At 39.6% G+C, this 19882-nt stretch overlaps 1 protein-coding gene across 1 annotated transcript in view; it reads left to right on the top strand.

Annotated features, from left to right (window-relative positions):
* Nucleotides 1-19882, top strand: part of csmd3b (CUB and Sushi multiple domains 3b) — a 575187-nt gene that overhangs the window by 489377 nt on the left and 65928 nt on the right. Inside the window, 9 exon segments of the mRNA XM_037535436.1 lie at nt 4883-5071; nt 8561-8746; nt 9392-9586; nt 10789-10962; nt 11728-11901; nt 16328-16501; nt 17219-17245; nt 17248-17402; nt 18468-18642. Of these exon segments, the coding sequence (XP_037391333.1) occupies nt 4883-5071; nt 8561-8746; nt 9392-9586; nt 10789-10962; nt 11728-11901; nt 16328-16501; nt 17219-17245; nt 17248-17402; nt 18468-18642 (1449 nt within the window).

Below are 19882 nucleotides of genomic sequence, written 5' to 3'. Positions count from 1 at the left end.
TCCTGGACTTTCTATTACAATTTCTTGGGTGAAACTGATATTAAAATTTCACAAAAAAAAAAAACTGTGGGACAGTGGTTCAAAGAATAATAGAATGGAGGATTTCATTAAAAGAGGTATTTCATGAAAGGCAGTGAAGATGTGTTCAGAAAGTGTCTGAGAGTTTGAGGAGAGAGAGAGAGAGAGAGAGAGAGAGAGAGAGAGAGAGAGAGAGAAAGAGAGAGAGGCAGCTCATGTTTTTTAGAGCTGTATGATTAAATGTCTGTGCAGTTCATACATAAACTATGTCAGGTTTCCACAAGCAAACAGGTACAGGTATTAATAGGCCTTTAGAACCTAAGAAAAGACAGAAATATCCTTTATAAGAGATGGTATTGCCAGTGACACAATTTTCCCATTATCTGTAAAGTTTCTGTGTGGAAGTCTTGCTGGTGACCCTTAGCTAACTTTAGTTTACATGATATAGTAGAATGGTACTCATGTTCCACGCTAGTAGAAAATTACATATGCATTAATCTTAATTATATCTGTATTAACACCAGGAGCATCTCACTGCTCTCTATTCATCAGAATCAACATTCACAGGAGTTTTCATTCTAAATTTATTTGGGGTAATATGGTAAAAATAAGTGCACAAGTGTGAGTAACTGCAGTGACACAGCTTGTGAAGTCACTGAATATGTGTGTAGGTCCTCAGACATTCTGCAGCTGAGCACATTGAGCTTGTATGCAGTTGTTGCTCACAGAAGCCTTTCCCTGGAATAGAGCCTTTAAATAAGAATCTCAATCAGAACTTTTGTTCCGAGGGTCAAACAGTGTTCACACAATGAACACGAAGGAAATAATCTGTCCTTTTTCAACTTTTGAAGGATGAAATATTGTTCCTTGGCTGGCAAATCCTCTGTGGCCCGTTTATTTCTTTCTTTTTTTATTTCCTATAATAAAGGTTATTGTGGATATTATGGTCTGTTTAGAGATTGAGCATGTCACATAACATGGAGGGTGAAGGGAGGAGAAGGCATTAATTCTCCAGTAGAAAGAGAGTCTGGAGATTTAGGTGGAGATAATCATCTCAGATGATTGCAGAAGTATGCAGGCGACTTAAGTGATACTTTTTAAATCCCACAAACGGGGAAATTCTACCTCGGTATTTAACCCATCTGTGAAGTGAAACACCACATACACACTAGTGAATATACACACACTAGGGGGCAGTGAGCACACTTAGGACAGTGAGCACAGTAGACAGCCCTATGCATGGCGCCCGGGGAGCAATTGGGGGTCTATCCATGGCACCCGGGGAGCAATTGGGGGTCTCTTATCGAGTTAAACAGTTTCAGACTGCCTTTCCTTTGTGAGAATATAAAAAATTAGTATGTAATCATTGCGAAATGTACCATTCCCTCCTCAGTCCAAACAGGCCATATGTAGACAATAAGCTGATAAAACAGTTAGTGCATGTTTAATTCACTGTGGACGTGATGTCACTTATATTTGAGCACACATTCAGCCTATAGCACAGTAAGGATTCCCCCCACCATTTTTGGTGATGTGAAGCTCTAAAGTACACAGAGAGGTTGGAAAACGGTCATGTAGATATGAATTATGAATGTTTTTGGCACACAAACCCTCACAAATGTAAGAAGTGGACTTCAGGGGAAAAATAGCATACAAAATATTTGGCGCTTTTAAAGAAACTGCTTTCATTTAGTGCTGCTGTAGCATCAAGCATCAGTAGCAGCAACACTAGCAGTCCAGCTCCAGCTGAGATTAAAGCTTCCCATCCTGGGTGAACTTCAGTCCAGCCTGATTATGTGCTGACTTTGACCAGAGGGGGAATCAGGTAGCAGAGAGAGACTCATCCTCATCGCTCTGACAAAAATAGCTCCACCTGTATTCTGCCTGAGATATGCTTCATGATCGATTAAGGCATGGGGAGCCATGTCGGGCCGAATGCTTCGGGCTCTGTCCCAACCCAGATCAAATACAACGTGACGGTACATGTTAACTGTGCTGTTCAAGCACAGTCCCCTGTTGTCGATTGTTTTTGTGGATGATGGATGGCTCCCTCATTGTGATACAGCCTGAAAAGCAAATGATCTCTTTAGCATGTTAATGCAGAGTCTTGATTCAAAGGCCAAGCATCCATATTAAATCTACTCCCAGCCTCTTTACACCAACAAGCACAAGATTATCCGCAGCTTTTTAAATCAGTGGAGTGCTCTGTTCTTGTTCAAACCTCCAGCCGATGTTCAAGCTTTGTTTTAAATTACATATTTGCGTGTGTATGTGTGAATATGTGTGTGTGAGAATATGTGCATTGCATGACTGCAACCAAATTAACTGAAGTGCCTACTTTATTCCCACAGTTTATAGAGTGTGTGAATAATTTAGAATTGCATGTTATTACTGTGAGGTCGTACTTCTAATAAGTTATTACATTCAAGCTTTTGAAACTTGACAAACTTTTTTCATCATTTAAAGTTGTTAGTATTTTTATAAAAGTATTTCAGCTTTTAGGACATGTTAAATAATAGAATTTTCAGTAGAGTCTAAAAATACTATTGTATTGTGTTTTTTGTGCCACTGTGTTGTGTGTCATCATGCCTTCGGTTTGATAATTTTCAAAAAAACAAAAAAGATTTTGTGATACCTCAATCAATTTGCCCTGAACAAAATCCAGTCTTTTTCCAAACTAATCTTATTCTAAATTCCTTTTGCTGACTTTCCGTTGCCCCTAGATGCCTTTAAAACATTTAAAAGAATCATAAACCAATGCTTATATCTACATAAGACCTTACATGGGAGCACGCTGACCCAGGAGCATAGTTATCTCTGGCTTGGCGATGATTTAAGAAAGTATTAGGGATGTCCCGACCCAGAACTTTGCCTCTTAAACAGTCTGAGTACCTTAACTTTGAATGTGGGCTGATAGCAGCCCACTCGGTAAAATAGGTACATGCTGCAGATATTTGGATCATTTCGTTCAGTTGCAAAAACACACTTCACTATAGTTTTCCTGTATAAGTCACCTCTACAACAGTTACCTGAGCAGAACTCAAAGAAACAGGAAACAAAGGATCAAAACTGGAACAGGCTTAATTTGCTGATATCCAATACAATAAATATGCCTGGATTTACCTATAAACTATAAAATGTATAATTACATCTCAAATTTTATCAAAGTGATTGACATGGCTATTTTAGTACAGTTTAGTTCTACTTTTGAAGATATACTTCTGGACAATGGAGCTATGTGCACAGTAGTGGAATATAGACAACAAAAAATACACCTAGCCTATTTGTATCTTCATATTTAACCCTTTTGCGAGTAAGTGGGATTTGCCATTGCTGGTCCCTAGATAGTACAGTCTCACCAGCAGGATTCAGCTGCTAGTTTCATGCAAAAATCAGATTTAATTTGACCCGTTCATTGAATCGATCTGCTGATTTGTGTTTCCACAACACACAGAATATACCCAAAAACACAGCCAAAACTTTGTGATCTTGACAAAATATGTTTGTGATAATCAATGTAATTTAAAAATGTCTTTAGGCTTCACCATTTGCTACAGCAACAGTGCAGTCACACAGATAGCATGTGTGTGTGTTAGAAACACTAATACATGCCTGTGATGTGTTTGACTCATTTACTTGTGAAAACATGCCATTCTGTTAGCCAGGCTGGACACTTCTGGCTTTAAACTAGGTTGTATGATTTAATCCTGTTGATATGTTATGCTCTGTGGTATGCCTCAGATGTACAGCATGCAACTGGCTAATAAGATAAGATGCGTTTATTGTCATTGCACAGTGTACAACGAAATTGAGCAGCAATTCAACGGCACTTCCTACATACAAAATAATTTAAACATAAGGCTAAAATATATAAATTGCAGATTTAAGGAAAAAAACAGTATCCATCCATCCATCCATCCATTTTCTAAGCCGCTTCTCCGTCAGGGTCGTGGGGGGATGCTGGAGCCTATCCCAGCAGTCTTCGGGCGGAAGGCAGGATACACCCTGGACAGGTCGCCAGTCCATCGCAGGGCAAAAACAGTATCAAAATCTTAAATATAAAGAAAAAGGACTGTAAAACTATATATTCTCAAACAGTCAATAGACAATAGACAGGTAATGTTCACTCAGTTAGCCTAATGCAAACAGCCTCGAGAGTCAGTAACTCAAACTGCACTATATAACCTCCGTATAACAGTGTGGTCATCATCTTCAGTGATTTGTGACAATGTAATCAAACTTGGCTGCAGGCAAGACAGGTTTCTTGTGATGTCATTTCCAGTGAAGAATAAAATCAAAAGCCATAAAGTGTCACAATTTTATTAGAACTTGTGCAAAACTGGCTAATAACACAAAATTACTACAGGATCTTGTTTATACTGTATGTGGTTTAGTCTGATGATTCCCCACAGCATTCTGCTGATGACCTAATGCTGCATAACAATCACATTCTAGAATTGCAGCTGTGCATGAACTAAAATAATTCAATCTGAGTGGACCACTGGAGATCAGAACTTACCTGTTAAAGGGTTAAAAATAGCCTAAGAATTTTATTTTAGCCAAAAAGATTAATTGAAATCAACTATAATTGATCATAACATTCCAAAATCAATGCAGCAATCAATCAGTGATGCATTTATGTACCTGTTATACTCACCTTAACTCCTCGCCAGTTTTACAATTTGTCATACTTAAAAAAAAAATCCATAAAAAAAAGCAATAGCTGCTTCACAATGAAGCCATCAAGTGATCGTAACAGAGCAGAAGGCATGCTGAGATGGCTCAGGGCACAGGTGTCTGTTCTAGGTAGTGATTAAGAAGCTGATGGGGTTGGTTCTCTGTATGTCTGTGCGTGTGTGTGCAGCTTTGTACTGCAGTACCCCCGACTCACCCCTGCATGGCTCCATCAGCAGTCAGACTGGCGGTCATCTCAACAGCTTGGTGCGCTGGGCCTGTGACCGCGGATACCGTCTCATCGGCAAGAGCACAGCTGTCTGCAAGAAGACACCTTACGGTTACTATGACTGGGATGCACCGGTACCAGCCTGCCAGGGTAAGAGTTCAGGAGGCCTGTGCAGGAACATATCATCATTTTCATAAGTAGGGCTGCAAATTCTGCAACTGATAACCTGCAGTCATTAGTTTCAGATTAATCTTTGGCCAACTAGCCCAAAACCGTGAACACAACCCTTTAAAAAATTATTCGTAAGTCATAGTTGCGGTGCTACAAACTTGGCTTAATCAAGTTTGAAACCATTGTAAAATGCTTGATAAACTCACATGAACTGAGTTTGAAATTAATATGCATTAATGTAAGAAAGTGTTCTTTGTATGGACAGTGGAAAATAGGTGGGGCCAGGCATAGGCATGTATATGAAGTAAATGGCCCAAAACACCATTAAACATATCCTATGTAGTTCTTTAAACTTTCTTTAATGGGTCTGAGAACTATCGTATGTTCATGATTATATAAAAACTAGCATGTTAATGAATTGACTGGAATATAGCCTTGGCTTAATGTAGGTCAGTAGCTCTCAAAAATATTATTAAGTTCTTGAAAAAATAATCACTTTCTTCTGATTCCTATAAGCAATAGCGGGCACCAATCAAATTCCTGTGGAGGCCAGTGCCACCTCAGGCCCCCCACCCAGATGTGCTACTGCACTAGGCATGTAGCCAGAAAATTAAGGTTTAATTGGATGTTACATTTAAGCAGTTCTGGTGTCTATCTGTGTGTATTTCATATTTTTTTAATTAGAAAAAAATACTATGACTTGATAGCATTTTAATATATAAAGCTTTCTTTTGCAGGGAGTTCTAGCATATGCAATACAGGAAATGCAGCTCATATAAAATAATAACACTGTAGTAATTAAAGGTGATGGCTGTAGTAATTACACTAGTGATGAATGTAGATATAATGAAAATAAAATTAGAACATACTTGATATTGCCAGAAATAACCACAACCTCTAAGGTTTAATGTTGCTCACTGTAGCCAGCAGTGCAAAGTTCCTAGTAAAGCGTTTGCTTTTTATACCGTTTGATGAGGATTTAAGATGATGGTGTGTTTACTATTTAAAGTGTACTTAAAATATATTCTCAATTTATCATGCTTAACTTTTAAATGAGCTCCAGCTTCAAGTTGTCCCAGCTTCTTTCAGTGTAATCGTGCCTGAAAAGCATCTCGCATGTATTTATGTACTTTTTAAATAATCAGAAATTGCAGGAAAGATAGTGTTATATATCCTAAATAGCGCCATGCTATGGCCTAATTTCTCTAATATATACAGCCACTTCTGCACTACAGGGCTGGAACTAGTTATTAATTCAGTGCCGCCCAATATGCTACAATTTTGCAAGTCGCCACTTTCCAGGAACTTAATCCCCAGCTCCTCTAACATGCTTTTACGGTCAGTGATAGAGATGCAGTAATTACTCATGCTGCTTTCTTCCTTATACTGTTTATTCATGATCTGTTTGATTTGTCACATTAATGACTAATCTGCAGAGTTCTCTTCTCCATCTTTGTCATTTATACTGAACCACCTATCCACTCTGATCCACCGCTCTGAGCACAAGGAGGCCAGTCTGAGTAAATAGTTTCTGAGCCACTGCGCCCATGGCTTCCTCCCTCTGCTCTAATGTGACAGCGCCGGTCCTGCTCCCTCCGAGGCCACGGGCTTGTGCGCCACTAACAGCCAGTGACACTTAAATGACTCTGTAAACTTCCAAAGTGTTCCAGGCACTTCAGCTTTGTCCATTATCCTAAAGCAAAGCAAAAAAAGGCCTTGTGTCTCATCATCGTCAAAGCACGCTCGTCCTCAAGAGTGAGCATTATCTTTGATGTGCGTTGTTTCATGTTTGCCATAAGGTTACTCTGTTTCTCATAGCAGTGGAGAGAGAGAGCAGGGAGGGGAGAGTTGGAAACGTGCTTGAGTGTTGATTATATTTTTATTTTTTTCTAGCTGTTTAATTACAGAGTCCATGCTCATATTTCATGCGTTACACAAAATATGAAATGTGCAAACTATGGTGAGCATATTCATCAAAGGTTCAGTATGACGTGTAAGGGCAGGAGATTCTCAGAACTAGGCTGCAACAAAGCGTGCAACTAATTATGCATCTGCGTCTGCAAATATGTGACTTAATCTTGGTTAATAAGTACTACATGCTTCAAAGAAAATTATTGAATAGCTGAAAGATGTAATGCAGCAAACTTCACAAACTTTTTTTTCCATCTTGCTCCAAAAGGCGCATTGCTGTCATTGCATACATTGTCAGACTGATTAAAACTAGTGCACAGAAAAGTGTACACATGGCATGAGGAAGGTCAGCCAGAATGGAACTGACAAAATCACTGTAGTTGTGGCTTGTGTAGCATGCAGTAGATATGTAATGGCTAGTGTTTATCTATAGGCAGAGCATCTGAGGCTAATCAGAGGTTAATAAGTGCTTTGTTTGTCAGTTCGCTGTAATTTAACATAATAAATAGAAGTATTCTCTTTTAGAACATCGCCACTTTTTCTGGCAAAAACTTAAAAACTGAAGGACCAACTGAGGAAAGCATGCATTTTATCTCTTTGTGATATCTGTACATTTTAGCTGTTTGGGCCAAGAGATTTTAATGTGTGCTTTTAAAGATAGTTTGGAAAATAAAACTGTACAGAACACTTTGGAAAACATTATTGGAAAATGTCACTAAAAAAATAAATCTTTTAAAATTTCAAAAGAACGTAAAGTGTCCCCAAACTTTTGACAGGCAGCACGTTTCAGCCGGCAGTTATATAAAAGGAGAGAAGGGGCAGCCGGCAAGATAAGAATTTCCATTTGCCGGTAGGCTGGACAAGGCCATGACAGCAGAACAGTAAAAGAAAGCAATCGAAGCATGACGTTGTGAACCTCCAAGCTCCTCTAAGGCTTTTCAATGACCTTTTGTATATGATTTTTCAGCTGTTCTTTTGAACCTGAACCTGACCTTTTACAGAAGGTGTTGTGCATCTACACACACTATAACATGTTACACATGAAAGCAACTTTGCAGCACCTAATGCGTTACTGGTGAGTAGCTCATTCTCCGATGGCAGTGGAAACAGCCTCTCTAATGCCATGTGGATTTTTTAGTTATTATTGTTTATTTATTTATATTCCAGATTGACATGTTTGTTAGTATACAGCTAAATGTGTCATCACAGTTAGGCGCTTCATGAATTACAGTTTACAGTGGATTTACAGAATGTATCAACAAATTTGAATCTGCATTTTTGAATTGTTGCCATTTGTTCTGATGTCACAAAAAAGACATAACAAAAATGTAAAAGATTTTTTTTTCTTTACACAATAAAAGAAAAGCAACCACTTTTCATCATAAAATGTCTTCTGCTTAAGAACACTGATGTGGTCTACATTAAGAAGTTTACAGTCTCTCTGCTTGTTTAAATGAGATACAAGTGAGAAATAATAAAAAATTACAACATCTCTGTTATTAGCTCTGATAACTGTAGCTTCTGGGGGTTAAATCCTCCTTCTCTCCTTCTACCTAGCTGTGTCCTGCGGGGTGCCCAAGGCTCCGGTCAATGGGGGTGTGCTAGCAGTGGACTACTCAGTAGGAACACGCGTGACCTACTTCTGCAATGACGGCTACCGGCTGTCCTCCAAGGAGCTGACCAGCGCCGTGTGCCAGCCTGATGGCACCTGGAGCAACCACAACAAGATTCCCCGCTGCTCCGGTATGAGAAGTTTTTCCTCACATAAGCACACTGACCCAGGAGCCCATTTACTGCCCATTTAAAAGCTCCTGCCATGCACAGTAGTCCCAGAACTAGCACTTCACCTCTCATTTATTTATGAGGAGATTATGTTCTCAATGCCAACATGTTAAGTTATTGCCCATTAAGGTTTGGGCACAAATGCCTTGGCCACATTACAAAGCGGTACAAAATGAGGTTACCGCTTTTTGAAGTGCAGGAAATAGCATTTGAATGTTTTATGGTTTAGAGCTCAATTATGGATAGCAGTGGGGGCTGATTGTATTGGCATGTTCAGTGTGGTGCCAAGAGATGAACTATTTGTTTGTGGCAGTCACTGACAAAAAAACATTCCCACAACAAAAAGTAGTTTAGTAAGAATTTGCATTTACTTTTTTGTTGTTGACTCGTTTTCCATTATGAGCCAGAATAGCAATGAGCTGAGCTCATTTTAGCATAAAACGTATAGTTATCAAATTACAGTTAAGCTTGCTTTTTTGGTGTCAACAATGTTATGCAATTGATGTTTAGTTCATACTTTGTACATCTGTTGCTTACAGTAGGTTGCATATTTCAAATTTTGGTGTGTGTGTGTGTGTGTGTGTGTGTATGTTTGTGTGTGCTCAGTCGTAGTTTGTCCCAGCATTGGGTCTTTTTCCCTGGAGCACGGACGATGGCGTATCGTCAATGGTTCACATTATGAGTACAGGACTAAAATCATCTTCACTTGTGACCCTGGTTATTACCGCCTGGGCCCTGCCCACATCCAGTGCATGGCGAATGGGGCATGGAGCTGGAGGAATGAGAGGCCTCACTGTCAGAGTAAGACACTCACAACCCTGTACCAACTATGTTTACTTTTTTAGCTATTATTTATATAATCTAGCCTCTTAAACACCAAGGAACAGATTTAGTAATAGAGGGGCGTAATTATCTAAATACTGTCTACATACAGTTTGTTCTGGTGGGGTTGGCCACTTCAGCAGGTTATTATACAAAAAACATTGATGCAAATGAACACAGAAGCAACTTCTTACTCAACTTATGTCTTCGTATGTTTTGCTAACATCCTTTTTATGGAAACAAAGTAAGAGAAATAAAATAATTTTTAATTTCTTTCTTTATTTATTTAATTTGTTTATAACCTTGATGTATTTCCTTTCTCAGCAGTATGTTTTTTAACATTTTAACTTATTCTGAATGAGTGTGACATTTTATCTGAAAAAATGTCTTTGCATTCTCAATATTTTGGCTTAGTATGTCAAAACGATTGTTTACTATATCAATCTTTTTTTATGATTTTATCAATATCAATAGAAAAAGAAATGATCAATAAGAAATTATTTTAAAAAATATAAAAATTTTATAAGTTAAAAGATTACTTTTAGATTACTAAAAGATTCACTATTTCCTCACAATAAGTGAATGTTTTGAAAGATCAAACCTAAGCCAGTATTTGACATTCTGTGTGACAAATTTGACCTATGCAGTGAGGCAGAGATGCAAAATTTGATCTCTTTGATACGTTTGACCTCTAAAGGCCTATTGCACCTGTGTAGTAAATCACGACAATATAGTGTAGTATAGTACAGTGCAGTATAGTGTGTTGCGTCTGTTGTGCAGTATAGTGCAGTATAGTATATCACTGAAAATAAGTCACATTTAAATACCAAAATTTGGTTTTCAATGAAATACATTAGTAATTTGATGAGTTGATCTGGTAAGATATTAACTTTCATCTTGGCATATGATTGAAATGGAATTGAGTTTATTTCTGTTTTTTTCAGCGATAGTTAAATTCAGAGGATTTTGAATTCTTACGTGCATGCTTATGACAGAGTTAAATATTGTGCTTTTGCACACCAAGATAGCGTAGACATGAACTTAACACGAGTGAGTTAGTCATGATTGAGGTTCACATCTTCACATCTAAAAATCTGTATTTCCTCTCAACCAGGCTGGTAATTTAAACATGTATCATGTTTTAATCTCTGTCTTCTTGTGTCCTTTGCTGCTCTTGTTAGTCATCTCATGTGGGGAGCTCTCCACTCCTGCCAATGGGAATAAAATTGGGACACAGACCACTTTTGGAGCCACAGCCATCTTTACATGTGACACTGGCTACATGCTGGTGGGCTCCACAGTGAGGGAGTGCTTGTCGTCTGGCCTGTGGAGTGGAACAGAGACACGGTGTCTAGGTAGACAACCTCACACTGCTGCTTTCTCTTGAAAATCCAGTATTATTGTGGATGGATATGTTTTTCCTGTCACTTTGTTAGTGCTTTCAATTATGTCCTCTGACATCTGGTCTTGTATATAGTATGTATTTATAGGTAAAAAATATATATTATTACCAAGCTAGCACGTTTGGTATTTTTTGTTATTTATTCAGTTGTGCCGTTAACATAAGTGGTAAGAATTAAACTACTGCAAATTGCTGCAAACCAACAAAGTAAACAAGCTCTCATTCATTAAAACATTTTGAAAATGCTAGGTGCCCCCAAACTTTTGATGGGGAATGAAAGGTTCATAAAGAGGTTTTATTGGCTTTTAAGCCAAAGTGCGGTCGGATATAATCAGCACTGCTATTAAAAGGGTCAAAAATCGTTAGCTACTATCATCTTAAAAGGATGTCCTATTTAAAGGGAGCACAAATAATGCCTTGGTTATTGAAAATGCTTTGGTAGAATGGTTCTTCTGAGAAGCAAAATCTTTTCACCAGTAAATGATTACACCAACAGCTCCTTTTAGTTTCCTCTAAAAGGTCTTTTCAGAGCAGTGTCTATGAGTGTATAATGTTTATAATCACTCTAAATTTGTTTGATGTTTCTAAAAAAAAAAGTTGAAAAGAGCGTAATGTTAATATTGCAGTGGCATTTCCTCATATGTGCCTATTTCATTAAATTGCGACCCGTGTCTCTCTCTTTAAATGGCACTTTCCACCATCCTGTCTGTCCCTCCAGTGGGCCACTGTGGGCTGCCGGAGCAGATTGTGAACGGTCAGGTGATCGGGGAAAATTTTGGCTACCGGGACACGGTGGTGTACCAGTGTGCCCCGGGCTTCCGCCTCATTGGCTCCTCCGTGCGCATCTGCCAGCAGGACCACAACTGGTCTGGACAGCTGCCCATCTGCGTCCGTGAGTCTGTGCTTGCTTTTGTCTCTCTCATTTGCAGGGGGAAATTGCTGTGGAGGAGTCCTACTAAATCTGGAACTGAGTGTTTGGAGCATTATGAAGTTGGAACTGTGAGTGCTGCAGGAGCCAGTGGCAGGATCTCCCAAAAAGGCATTCAAAGCTCAGAATATAAATGATTAGTGAGGGGCAATTTGCTGTTGAAAACATCCCAAGAAAAAGACTTCAACTATCCAAGCCTGAGAACTGTTATCTTAGGGAATTTCAGTCAGCTGCAGTTAGCGTAAACTGACGCAGGTTACACCATAGTTGTGCCACCTCTCATCAAAAGTTTGTCGAGAGAGTTAAAGTTAATACGTACGTCGTTGTGTAATCAGCAGAACGCAGGCCCGTTCATGTGTGTTCGTATGAGCCATTGCTGATGCTATTACAGTGGAAGAACTGTCACTATGCTGCATCAAGCCAGAGCAGCAAATACACACAAAGGAGCCTGCATCACAATTAGATGTCATCACTGACTGAGGTGAAGTGCTTTTACGGAGTGCTCTTTCCCACCTCTCAAAGGGCACTGGCATTTGAAGAATCCACTAAGCTCAGACAACAATAGAGCCTTTTTTGTCTCAAGGGGTGTTTTTAATTAAGAAGCAGAGTGTCACAATGAGCCCACACTCATATCAACAAGCATTTATCCTGAAAACTTTACCTAGCAAATCCTGCAAAAGAACAAGCATGGGTATTTATTTGTTTCAGGGACCCTGAGGTAGCAATGAGCTGATGGAGGGAGTTGCTTCATCTTTGAAACAAAGACAAAGGAGATTTAATGAATGAATATGTTCCAACCTGCTTGAATGTTTCAGAAGCCAGTGCAAAAGGCATATGTGCTGTGTTATCTCCTAAACCCAAATAGCCATATATGACTAACTCTTATAATTACATAACTTACATATTAGTTTCGTTTAAACAATAGAGCACAAACAGGAACAGTTATCATGAATAGGTCTTAGATCTTCAGTCTGTGGCAACCTACAAAATCTCTATCCCAAGTGTTCTATTGTTTTTATACAACATTTCAATAAAGAAAATGGAAAGTATAGAAGCCCTGAACATTGTATAAAATGTGCTTTAATGTTGGCAGTTCCTTCCCTCAAAAAAGCAGCAGCCTTTTTCAATAAGAATAGAGCCATAAATATATTGCAATATCACCTTAGCTTTTTCTGTATAACACAGTCCATCTGGTTTGCGGACTTGCCAAATGGAAAGTTTGCTTAAAGGGAAATGACAGGTTCAGAATTTGATGTAATCTTCTGTCATACTTAAGATCTGACCAAATGCTGGCCAAATACTATATTTTAGAAGTAATCTAATTATCTGTTTTTGTATGTGCTAAAGTAGAAATATGTGGTTAGCTGAAGCATAAAGCAAGTTGGAAAACACTTTGCTTAAACCCTGCCATATAACATTGACTATGCCATAAACCATGCCATAAACATGCCATAATCTGTCATGAGTTCAATAATATAACAATGTAATCTAAAAATGTTATCTTACGTCTTAATTGTTATTTTATGTCATAAGAGTACCTGGTAGTAGCAACATGACACTGTTATACTACTGAACAAAATCTGTCATGACCACTCATGTTGTATTAATGCAAATAATTCATACTAGTGTAAATGATGTAAATGATTCATTCATAATGAATAACAGTTCCAATAGGGATCTAGCACTACTTGCTTAGACCCCTAGTAAGTCTTATGATTAGTAAGTGAATAGCAGACTTTTTAAACAAGTCCTGCAGTTACTCCATCACAGTTATCATTACCTCTGCTTAATCATAGTGTGGAATAAGTGCCGTTTGTTCGGTTGTTGCTGTAACGAAGAGAACAGAAGGGGCTTCTTCATCTGTTGAGATGTGGAACAGATTTTGAAGCTAAGCATACTCACAGCTGTAAAACACAATTTATTGCATGTAGCGTAGCCTTTGAGCCATTCCAGATGAATTTTCTTACTCCAAAATGCAATAGGACAGACAGAAGAAATCCAGTGCTAATTAACAACATACAGGGATTCCTCATCTGACCTTTCAGTCGGTCTCAAACTGATGATGTTTTGGCATTTAGCTTTTTTAACTTGCACATTAACGTTTGCATAATTTCTGTGATCTTACCTATTTTTCTTCAGCAAACCATGCACAACAAGCAGTAGTCATTATCACAGGAGGGGACAGAGAGTGAGAATTTGAAAGAGTGGCGTAAGAGAGAGGATGAGTTTTCAGCTATTTTAGCACGCAGTGATTTGAAATTTTGGGCTATGGAAGGTGCTCAAATGAAGGGGAAATTGCCTTCGTGCAAAGAGAAACAAATTACATCTGTAATTATGCAAATGAACTGTGGTTGTTTATGAGAGCAGGGGAGAAGCGTGATGAGGAACAAAATGTGCTTGAGCCTGCAAGAGGAATCAAAACCCTCCTCTGAATATGTCAAACGAGGTAGAAAAGACTCCATTCTCATACAGTATGAGCTCCTCTTCAGTCATACGAGCAAAATTAAGAGGCTCACTAATAACCGCACTGTAATGATAAACATGTCTGGCATTTTAAAATGATGCCTGGAAATTCAAGAAAGACAAGTGAATGTAGCTCAAGCATTGCAGCTCACAATATTCAGTAAGATATCAAGGTCTTTGAAATAAATCCATTTCTTTTGAAACACAATTTTGAACCAAATGGATGTATATTGGAATTATTCAAATTGTATGTACATGAGCATGAGGCTAATTAGCCTGTCAAGCCAACCTTGACATCAAAATGACATCTTGCCTGAGGGCATGGCTCTGCAGCTTTCCAGTAGTGTGTATGAAGGGCCCATTTACAGTGCACACATCCACCAGTGCCATACAGTTAACCACCCATTCAGCTTCACTCAGCAGAGGGCTGCAGTTGAGCACGAATAAAATGGTTTGGCCCATTGGCAAGAAAATAGAGGTTCTTCATTAGACTGGATGAAGGCATATTTGCACATAAGCGTTTCATGTATATGTGGCAAATATTACAGTCATTATTTTCAGCAGAAAGGCCTGCATATTCAGGCTGCATTTAGCATTTAGTGCACGTTGTTTGCAGTGTATGTCTACACAGGCTTTAAGCTTTGCATTAGATCTCATGTGCTTATGTATAGAACTAGTTTAGTCACTAACCCTCCTCCTGAAAATCTACTGTCCTACAGATTTTAGTTCCAGCTTAATCTTATTTGCTGTGCTCTTCTTACAATTGTGCAAAAGTCAGAGACCACCCTTCATGTATTGAACTTCAAATGAAAATGGCCATTAAGTATAAGATATATATTTTTCATAAAAAAAAAAAAAAACATAAAACATATTTAACAGAAAATTACACACAAGCCTCAACAACTTACACCAACTTTTTCAGCAACTGGGGCATCCAAGCATAAACTTCATTACAACTTCCTGCTTTCAGTTTTTCAGAGAAAGATATTTTTCCACACCTTGAGAGTTCAGTCGTAGAAGGTGGTTGCATTTTCTGCTTCTCATGGTGCAAGTAATCCCAGGCACATTTAATGATGTTGAGATCTGAGCTCTAGGGTAGCCGGTGCACTGTTCTGAAAACACCAGTAGGTTCTTTGTTTGACTAACAGATTTTCTTCCTTTTTTTGTCTACACATCCTTTCAGATCCAATCTCTTAAGTTGTTTTCTCACAGTGGATAGAGGGACAGAATCACCTGTGGATTTCAGTTTTGAAACAAGTGGGAGGCTGATTTTCTCATGTCTCTCCACAGAGAAACCTGAAGTACTGTTAATCTGGTAGTGACTGTTTTAGTGGTCTGATTGTGACAGCTTTTGCTACCAGTTCTCTACATCTTTTAATTATTTTTGAGGTCCAGTTTTGGAAACACTAGTTTATTTACTGAATGTCCTTTGCATTTCCCTTTCCTTATGTAAGCAAATTATTTTATAGTGCCCTTTAATATCTCCTTAATATTGTACTTAATGGCCACTTTGACCAGAAAGTAAAAATTTGGGGAAAAAAAATGATGATCTCTCACTTGTGCAAAGTATGGCACTTAACATTAATGCAGCTGATTAATGTTATGGACTTTTGTTGACAGTTTGATTACATATGGAGGCTTATGGCTGGTAATGGATCTCACAGAAAGGAGTTGGTGATCATTGATGTAGATCAAGGAGTTGAAAGAACATTGTGACCAAAAATGCAAAAAATAAATTATGCTAATCAATGGCTATACACTTTCATTCATTATTATCACATATGAGAAAAGTATTCAAAAAGGGCTTTTGGTTGACAGGTCTCTCTGTTCAGATTGCTGCTTAAACTGGGATTGTGAATAGACCCTATGTAACACTCTAATACACTGCTAAATTCTGCCATTTTAAAATGGTCACCCTCTTCTGCAGCCATCAGCTGCGGGCACCCAGGCAGCCCCATCTACGGACGCACCATAGGCAACGGCTTTAACCTGAACGACGTGGTGAGCTTCTCCTGCAACATGGGCTATGTGATGGAAGGCCCGGCGCGGGCTCAGTGCCAGGCCAACCGCCAGTGGAGCCAGCCACCACCAACGTGTAAAGGTGGGGAAAAAAGTTAAGTCTTCTATTCACATGGAGCTTTGGCTGATCCACCACCTGCCAAAAAACCACTTCAGTGCACTCTGGGTAAGGAGGGGCCGCTGTTGCTGTGGCACCGCATAATTAGCTGCCCACTTTGGGGCGAAAAGGGGAAGGGGTGAGCATTGCTAATGCTGCATTGTAGGATAAGGTTAGATTGGGATCTGGTGATGTGTACATTAACTGAAATATGATGGAAGCTCTGCTTTAAGCACTGATAAGCATGTGCCATGGTGTTTGCATCAGGGCAAATTAACATTTTCATGGGGTTGGACTGTTGCTAGTTTTACTAGGGAATAAGCACATGCCAAAATCAAGACCAGACAGACAGGCCTGTATGGCTCTGTGCAATGTTTCTTTACAAAAGTTGATCAGGTTTTCTTAACAGTGTCAGCTCAGTAACAGTGACCTACTACCTAGAAAGTATGACGTAATACTACATTACCTTAAATGACAGTTCCCGTTTCCATTCCAGTTAACATTAGAGCAGTCATTATATAAACAATAGTGTAGTATGTATGTAGTAGTGAATACTACTTTTCTCAATTTTGTGCTTTGTTTTAATGATGATTCAGAAGAGTTTACTGTCACTTGCTCACTGCTTCTGCCAAATAACACCATGCACCTCTTGTTCCATCTTTCCCTTCTTCCCTCTCTCCCTCCCTTCTTCCCTGTGTTCAGTGGTCAATTGCTCTGATCCTGGGATCCCCGCAACTCCATAAGACAGAGCAAGATCGAGCATGGCAACTTCACCTTCGGCACAGTGGTCTTTTAACGACTGTACCCAGGCTACTACCTGTTCGGCTCTCCCGTCCTCACCTGCCAGCCTACTGGCCAATGGGATAAGCCTCTGCCCGAGTGCATTGTAAGTTAGTGATGCGTTTGGTCTGGTTTTCAGACGAACGGCCAAAACTTGGCAGCAGCGCTGCACTGTTAATTAGCATCGTTCCCGTAAATAGAGGCGGAAACAGTTGAGTGACCCTCTCCCGCTGCTTTAGATCAGTGCATTAATTGAGGGACAGGTGGAACACAGACTTTTTGCAGGCAGACTAATTAGCAATGCCAGCTTCATGGCTGATCCCTGTCTTATTGGGTGCTCATCCTGTGAAATGCCAAACATCCTATGCAGCTCTTCGGTTTAGTGAGGGGCTCTAGGTGCCAGCTCCAGAGACAGAGCTGCTCTAGCTCATGATGTACTTTGACAAGCCTGTAGTTACTTTCTCATACCATCCACCACTACTCAGCAAACCTCACTAATCTGAGGGAGGGCCCTAGTCATGCTCTTTTCCATATCTATTGACAGGTCTGAGTTTGTCAGGGGACATTTGTAAAACTAATAGAAGGCTTCTGATCTATTGTTGGCTTCGGCATATCTAGTACAGCAAGGGAGCTCGCTAATCCTTAACGAGACTGGCATCCACACTGTGTAAATATAGAGCTCAGTGTGCGTTCTGGATGCTGAGTACCTTCTGAATGAGGAGGAAGAAAAAAGCCCAATCCCATGAAAACAACCGTTGACAGACATTGTTGAGTTTTAAATTGCTATGTAATGTGTTAACAGTCTATTATTTTTACAGAAATATTGTTGCACGCTAGCATTTCCTTTGAGTTTAACTTTTCTTTGAGTTAAACTTTTAATCCCATCATTACCATGCAACTATTATATGCAGTGCTTTGGAGATGACACAGAAAGGCACTTCTACAATCTGATGATGGCAGCATTCTCGGAGGAAACTAGTATAGCACCTCACTTATTGTGAAATTGACTAGGACTTAGCTGTAATTAAACTAAAAGACAAACTTAGTTTGAAATATTATTGTACTGTAATTATACTCATTTGGTGACAATGCATGCTTGTCTGTGTGTGTATTTGTGTGTGTGTGTGTGTGTGTATGTGTGTGTTTGCATGCCTGTGTGTGGTTTTGGCAGTGGTGGATTGCGGACAATCCTGGATCTCCTCCCAATGGAGTACTGAGTGGGGACAAGTTCACCTTTGGTTCCACGGTGCGCTACTCCTGTACGGGTGGACGGCAGCTGAAGGGCGAATCCTCTCGAACTTGCCAGCTCAACGGCCACTGGAGTGCACCCATGCCCTTCTGCTCAGGTACTGTTTGCACGCACGCACGCACACACACACACACACACACACACACACACACGGATCAGTCAGCCAGCATAGTCTTCAGGGGTTCTATCTAACAGTACCTTATAGAAGAACAGTGACTTAGTTAACATTATGATCTATTTTTGAAAGTCTTCAGATACATTTTGCATCTATCCATACAAAAGAACATTGTAATAACCTAAAACAAAATCAGAGAGTCAAGTATATAAATCTAATTTATAGTGTCTGAGTGTTGGCCCAATCATTCGATGCCACAGCCATCCATGGCCAGGTGTCCAAGAGAGCAAAATTGGCTTTGCTCTCTGTCTGAGAGGCTAGGTTGGCCCTATCTCTCCTTCCCCATCCTCCCTAGAACAATGCTAACCAAGTTGGACGTAACAGTATTGGCAGTCAGTGAGTGTTCTCCTCCAAGAGCATTGAGCTGTCTGTTGGAGGAAGCATGTGCTAGCCTTCACCCTCCCAGCTTATAATGAGCTATTTTTCAACTGAATTTCCATACGTTGACTGTGTGTACTGCATGGTAAATGGAATGTTTTGGATCTTTAACAATGTTTACATATTACATCATAGTCTTTTATTAAAAAAAAAAGGATTCTGTTATGCAGTTACCTTGATGCTATTTGATGTGGTCTTAGCTATTATTGCGTGATAGCTACTTAACCTTAATCATCTCAGCTTCAGTGCAAAATCTCAGACCAAACTCTTGTCTTGGTTGATTGGCCTGTGCACCATCACTGACTACAAAGAAAGGTGTGATCTGTGATAGGGGCTCGTCCTCCTCACTTGCAGATGAACTCAATGCTCATTATGTTCATTTTGAGGCAACTAACACTCACTGCTGGGAAACTCCTAATAGATGAGGAGAGCTGTGCTCTAGCCATTCCCCTGTCTGAAGTGGCGAAATCCTTCAGGGCAGTTAACCCACACAAGGCACCCAGTCCCGATGGCGTCCACAGCCTTCTACTTAAAGCATGTGTCAGCCAGCTGGCTGAGGTTTTCACTGACATCTTTAACCTTTTCTTAAGACTGTCAGTGATTTAAGGAAACCACAGTTGTTCCAGTCCCCAAGAAATAGTCTGTCACCTGTCTGAATGTCTACTGCCCTGTTGCACTGACATCTACAGTTATGAAGTGCTTTGAGCGGCTGGTCAAAGCTCACATCTGCTCAACACTTCCAGCCACCATGGACCCTCACCAATTTGCACACCGCTCCAACCGA

This window comes from Pygocentrus nattereri, chromosome 27, assembly GCF_015220715.1.
Source record: "Pygocentrus nattereri isolate fPygNat1 chromosome 27, fPygNat1.pri, whole genome shotgun sequence".
NCBI classification, from domain to species: Eukaryota; Metazoa; Chordata; class Actinopteri; order Characiformes; family Serrasalmidae; genus Pygocentrus; species Pygocentrus nattereri.
This window is presented reverse-complemented; position numbering and strand designations above follow the sequence as displayed.